At 57.3% G+C, this 6,108-nt stretch overlaps 3 protein-coding genes across 3 annotated transcripts; all 3 read right to left on the reverse strand.

The window, feature by feature from the left end:
• Nucleotides 1-1,178: 1,178 nt before the first annotated feature.
• SPRG_15916 (hypothetical protein) lies at nucleotides 1,179-3,396 on the reverse strand. The gene is made up of 9 exons (XM_012355091.1): nucleotides 2,699-3,396; nucleotides 2,457-2,653; nucleotides 2,337-2,401; nucleotides 2,110-2,281; nucleotides 1,911-2,060; nucleotides 1,777-1,858; nucleotides 1,558-1,727; nucleotides 1,382-1,505; nucleotides 1,179-1,340 (listed from the first exon to the last, which is right to left on the reverse strand). Exons 1-9 carry the CDS (start codon nucleotides 3,357-3,359, stop codon nucleotides 1,255-1,257), a joined length of 1,707 nt encoding a protein of 568 aa, XP_012210481.1. The 5' UTR covers nucleotides 3,360-3,396; the 3' UTR covers nucleotides 1,179-1,254.
• A 653-nt stretch (nucleotides 3,397-4,049) lies between these two features.
• SPRG_15917 (hypothetical protein) lies at nucleotides 4,050-4,502 on the reverse strand (the record flags this gene model as incomplete). The annotated part of the gene is made up of 1 exon (XM_012355092.1): nucleotides 4,050-4,502. One exon carries the CDS (start codon nucleotides 4,500-4,502, stop codon nucleotides 4,050-4,052), a length of 453 nt encoding a protein of 150 aa, XP_012210482.1.
• Nucleotides 4,503-4,958: 456 nt separating this feature from the next.
• SPRG_15918 (hypothetical protein) lies at nucleotides 4,959-6,029 on the reverse strand (the record flags this gene model as incomplete). Its single annotated transcript, XM_012355093.1, has 1 exon — nucleotides 4,959-6,029. One exon carries the CDS (start codon nucleotides 6,027-6,029, stop codon nucleotides 4,983-4,985), a length of 1,047 nt encoding a protein of 348 aa, XP_012210483.1. The 3' UTR covers nucleotides 4,959-4,982.
• Between the last annotated feature and the right edge of the window lie 79 nt (nucleotides 6,030-6,108).

Raw genomic sequence — 6,108 nt, forward strand, 5'->3', positions numbered from 1 at the left:
TTGATACGACCCGTTGGACCCAAATAGTGTGACTTGGCAGTTGACGCGTCAGCTAAGAGAGTGCTCGTCGAGCTACCGGTACGTGTGTATGACCATGGTCTATATAATCAATCGAGGTCGAGCACGTGGCATGGAGTCACTTCGTAGCACATACGGTAAGAGATCTCGACGTCTTCGCTGGCATGCTCGTTGTAAGGGCTAGGTGAAGTCATCGACAGGCAACTCGACAGGTCTGGGGCGAGCTACACGGACATCAAGGAATAGTTATTCCCTTGACGGACATGCAGTGCGGACCTTTACTTACAACGGTGCAGTGCGGCCTTCTTGCACGCTGGGCTGGTTTGGTCGAAGGCGGACCGACACGTGTGTCTTCCTAGCTGGGGCCAGCACCATCGATGCCACAATCGCCATGCACCCGAACAACAATACATCGCATTGGAGTCATAACAGTGATGAAGCCACTGCTCGCTGCTGTGGCCACTGCAGCTTCCCACGAGACAGTGTCGTCCGCGCGCATGGCTCGGCCTGTCGATCGTCGAGGTTCGTTACACTATATCAGTGCATCCCTGGACCCCGTCGAAAGATCGCTTTCCAGAGGTCGTGTACTTTTTTTGGCGGCAACCAGCTGGCCCAGCGAAATTCGGCTGCCACCAGACGCGTATGCGCGAGCGCAGCTCATCGCTCGCAGCAGCAGAAGCAGCACATACTATTTGGAGCGCTTGGATCTGGGGCACAGCGCTACTGGTCAGCTTGGCGGACGTCCGAGAGGCTGCGATGCTGCATTGACGCGACACCTATCACGTTGGCGTTGGAGTTGGAACCCATGTCAGCTCCACATGTGGTGCTGCTCCCTTTCGCGGGCAATCGCCAAAGCTACACGCTGCAGCTGGACACGTGCACTGCCAGGTACATGAATGCACGCAAGCCGCGCCTTAATAACACCTAGCTGCTTTGGACTTCGACGCTTGTGGGCTCAGATGAGGACAGAGACGCGGCAAGGCCCATCCCACTCTTTGGCGGCTGCACGACCGCGCGCGTTTTTCATTCCATTCCAAAAGAGCTCTCCAGACTCCGCTCTGCTGCCGTCCATCCGTCTATCGCTATACCTGCGGGCCATTGAGTACATCGCATGCAAGCACGTCCGTGTGCCACGTCATGGCGGCAGTTTTACAGAAAGTGAGGTGCAACTCGTGGATCGGTCGTTCGCAGTGTTTAAAGCACTCTATCGCATTCGTCGTCTCCATCTCTTTTCCATTACGGCGTCGCAGTCGACTTCTTCATGTGCGCCTCGCACGCCCGCATGTTAGTCTCAAAGGCGTGATAGTTGATCGACCCCAGGCCTACGTTCTCGTGACGTCGCGTTCATTGCACGATGACGCACCTCCGATGGGGTCCCAGCCAAAGCCCGCGGCAAAGCCGTTGTCGCAGCACGGCTGGTTGAGTGCACCGCATCCGTTCTCGCCCGCCACAATGTCGTTGAAGATGAACGGACACACCTCGTAGAGCTAATGGGAGCAAATGACCATCCATCGTCGCCTCCATGCACCAAGACAGCACCTTGTACAGGTACGGGTTGATAAAACCGAACTTGGGGTGGCCGTGGCGCAATCGGTGCTTGTTCAGGTGCGAGATAATGGCCGCAACAATCGGCGCCGACGCCGACGTGCCGTCGCAGGATGTGTAAAAACCAGCAATGTAAAGCGCAATATTGTGCCCCAGTGCTGAAACTAGAAGACAATCATGCATTTAACGCCATGCTCAAGTGAGATGACGCACCGTCAGGATATGCGCGACCGCTCACGTTGAAGCGCGGCGTGTCGAGCGTGTGGCGCGCCACGTAAGCATCCACGGCGCTGGCCTTTTCGTATTGGCGATGAGACCAGCGAAGCGACAGAGTGCGGTGGGACTACCTGATACGAGGGCCGCGGGCTGTCGGCGCTAAAGCCACCGCCGGTCGTGATGGCGCCTCCGTTGCGGATCGAGAGGCCAGTCTCCTTGCCGCCGACGTTGACGGTTGCGCCCACTGACACAATGTACGGCGACGACGACGGATAACTAGGCTGGAGAACGCATGGTCGCATGATGCCGGGGTACGCAACGGGGTACTACCTGGTACTTGGCGCAGAGCTTGGGGCCGAAATCCTCGAGGTATCGACTGCCAACAACGCCATTGTCGCCACTCGCGACAACGACGGTTGTGCCCCGAAGTCCGGCCTTAATGAATTCGAGATCGAGGGCATTGCGATAGGAGAGCGGCAGAGCACACTCGTCGTCGGCATAGCTATATGACCAAATGAGCGCGAACTCGTTTGGACATTTCGCAAGAGCTGGATTGCCTGATGGAGACAACACTCGGTGCTGGCTCGAGGGCGTTGACGTCGCGCATAAAGCGAAGAAAAGGCTAGCCCATCAAGGTATATAAATGCCCTGTCGCACGGCATCGACATCGAATGTACCTCTTGGTTGGCGTCTGACGCGGGCTCGTCAGGAAGGCGAAGCTCGTTGTAACAGAGAACAGTCGTAGCGTTGTTCCGTGTAAGCCCCGCGATGAGCTGCGCGTCCAACGAGGCTTCGCTTGTCGCGGTCTTGCCGGTGCCATTCCCGATGCAATTGCGCTGTGCGGGCATCACAGAAAGCGGCGCTTGGCCGTTCACTACACGCAAATCATGAGTCATTGCAAACGATGATCGTGATCTACCGCCCAAGTACGACGCGATGTCTGTCTCCATGTAGGTCTCTTCCAGGAAGGTGCCAATGACGATGCCATTGCCGTCGTAGCTGCTGTCGAGATCCTTGGGCAAGCGGTACTGTTCCTGGAGCGTCTCGATCGTAACAACGCTCGCAAGCGGATTGTTACCGCCGTATTGCAGCCGCCGGCGCGACGCACGCGCTTTGGTTCGAGGCAGGCGGTCGAGGCCGTCAATGAGAACAACATGCGCCGCAATGCTGTCGGGCATCACAACGCCGTTGGAAGCGCGCAAGATACGATGCGTTTCGAGGCTGTAGGCGTGCACTTTGGTGTCAAAGAGCATTTCGACGTCCGCGACCGGCAGCGTCACGCGCCAAAGGTCGCCCGCGCGGCTCACGTCGGGGTTGTACTTGCCGAGTAAGGCTTGCATCGCGGCGGCAGCAGCGTCACTTGGCCGCGCCGCCGTGTCCAGGTTCGAGAGGTACCGGCCGTACGTAGCCGACGTAACATCCGAGACGGCCGCGAGCTGCGCTGCGAGGTCCGCTTCGGCCTGCAGTTGAATGCGTAGCTCCATTGTGTCCGCTCCGTGGGCGCGCTCGAGGCGGTGCCACGCCGTCGCGCTCGAAACGAGCGCCAAGAGAGTCACGGCGAGCTGTCCAAGTCGCAGCATCCTTCGAAATGACGATGGCGCGGAGGATGACCAGAGGAAAAATTAAATTCGAAAGATTTATTGGCAACGTGGAACGGGCCAATCAGAGGGCGCGTGACGGATGTAGCTAACGTTACCGGTACAACCAGCACAGCTGGTAGGAACGTTTACCAGCATCCAGAGGATTAATTCAGCGTGTCGTGTCTCAATCCGGACAACCCATTGGCTATATATCAAGACATTTTGACAAATAAATCGCGGTTTCATTGGTCTAAGCCAATCATATCGCGCCAATTATGTCCCTTTAAGGGCGAAATGGAAATTCCTATTAAGTGCTGTCACATCGCTGGACGTTATACTTGATTAACAATTGCGATAAAGTACGACGGCGCACTTGACTGAAATTTACGCAACTTTCCGATTAGGTGCGAATATGAAAGCGCGCGAGAACTGAAGCAAGCGACGACGGCGCGTTGGCCCGGGAAAAGTCTGCGCACCGCAGCGCAGCGAAGGTCGCGCTTTGACTTTTGTCTAGGCCAACGCGCCGTCGTCGCAAATACCGGTAAACAACGCTTCGCATTCAAAAGTTCCTACCAGCTCACCCCGCACGGGACCTGTTACCGGTACCTGCGCTGCAACCATCGCAAGATCGTGCTTGACCATGCGTGGAGAGACTGCACAGTGCCTCAAGAGGTGTAAGGACAAGGTGTGTTAAATATATTCAGTCGGATACGCCGGTGCCTGGACGCACGCAGTCTGGGGCTGGCCTCGCATCGGCTGGATCTTGGTCACAAACTGCTCTTCCAAGTACGCTTCGAGTTGCTGCCAGAGGCGGCAGCTAATGGACTTGGCCTTTAGCGTCAGCGACGGCGCGTCCGAGCCCGTTTCGCAAATGCTGCGAAAGTACAAACTGCCGGGAAATTCAATCTTCCGGACGCCGTCCATGGTGGGTTTCGCGGGCTGTTGCCACAGGCACGCAGATGAAGCTTCTTGCGGCAGCGTGCTCGGCCACGCAGGCAGACCCTGTGCGCTGGCGTTATGCGTTGGGTGCGCTTGTTGCAAGTCCTGGATGCGGCGCTGTGCCTCGAGGTCGATAACGAGGCCAAAGATGAAGATGCTCACGATCAAACACGCCGAGACGATGATCTCTGCGAGCGGGACCATGCGGGATGCAAAGGAGGATTTGACTTCTGCTGCACTTTGGCGCAAGCCAGGACATCGGATCGCAACGCCGCCAACGGCAGTCGAAGATTGAGAACGATGTAGGATTGGCCCGCCATCATTCTATTGATAGCCGGAAAGGGTGCCACGTTGGAGGCCAACAGACTCGTTCAACGCGAGCACTGCACTAATGATAGGCATCATCGCAACGAGGCACGAGACAGTCGGAAGAAGCAGCTGGACAGTGCCTTGGATCTAATACACGAGCGAATCAATGATGGGTAGAGCTCTCGATAGGCTCTTGGTATCCACGCTGCAAATGAAATATCCGAGATGTTGTCATGAGTGCGCGCAAAACCAACGGCCGTTGTTCTTGACTTGACACTGTGAAAGAACAGCTCTTGCCGAGGACACGGCGCCAACACAACACATAGCAGCAACGATACAAGCATGAATTTTGGAGATGAAGAAATGACCTTGAGATTAGACCTCCGTGCGGCTGCAGATGAAGACGTCCCACCCGCGAAGCTCGATGGTGACGCCGGCGGCTTTTGCTTTCGCGACGTACGACTGATCTCCGTCCACGAACGATCGGCATGCGTGTGGTAGCTGAACGGACACGTCAGTGCACGTCGCAAGCGCCTTTAAAAGCGCTTGCGTAGCACCGAGGCGAAACGGGTTGTTGGTAAGATCCAGCTCGAGAGGCACGCGCGCGTGCGTCTTGCGTAGCGCCTTGGCCAACGCCGATGCGCCGCGCGTGTCGATGTCGCAGTTGACGAATTGTACGCGGCGTGCACCGGCTTGGACACATCGTGTAAGTGTATCGACCGCTCTGTCGTGGTTGGCGCCGAAATACCCGCAGCGCAGCGCAGCGACAGACTCGAGACGCGCCGCGCGCGAGGCCCAGTCGAGAAGTGCGTTGAGACTCGATGCTGTCATGTCGACGTAGTCCAACTTGAGGAAGCGAAGTGCCGACGGGGCGGAGCTCAATTGTACGTCGGCGTCACCGAGTTTTACAAAATCGAGGGCGAGGTTCTCAAGCGCCGACAAGTGCGGCAGTGCAGAGATGAGGCAGTCGCCAAGGTCAATGCGGTCAAGGCAATGGAGCGAGAGCGATCTTAGCTTGGACAAAGGGAGCAGCGGTAGGAGACGTGACACTAGGTTGCCCGAATTTGTCGTCACAGCCAGCTCCGTGATAGACGTCATCACGCTGCCGTGGGCGATGATCGAGTCGAGGACCACGTTGCATTCGCTCAAACGCAGGCTTGTGAGTGTCGGTGAGGTCGCGAGCGCCCGCGGCAAACCAGCGTCAATCGGGACACTGAATCCAGCAAGTTTCAAGCGGCGCGCGTGGCCAGACGCAAGCCAGCGCTGCAACGCCGCGATGGCGCGAGGCGGAAAGTTTTCCTGTCGTGAGGAGGGGCGAGGGGAGAGCTCTGCCACGCTGTGCGCGGACGATGTCACGGCTTCGAGTAAGTCGTCCTCGGTCGGGATGCGCACGCGCTTGAGGCTTGTACAACGGGCGAGCATGCGGCAAAACTCATCGCGAGGAAGTCAGTTTTTGCCGTTTACGGATGATGACCATTATCCGGATATCCTAACGCCGATG

This window comes from Saprolegnia parasitica (assembly GCF_000151545.1).
Source record: "Saprolegnia parasitica CBS 223.65 unplaced genomic scaffold supercont2.204, whole genome shotgun sequence".
Lineage (NCBI taxonomy): Eukaryota > Oomycota > Saprolegniomycetes > Saprolegniales > Saprolegniaceae > Saprolegnia > Saprolegnia parasitica.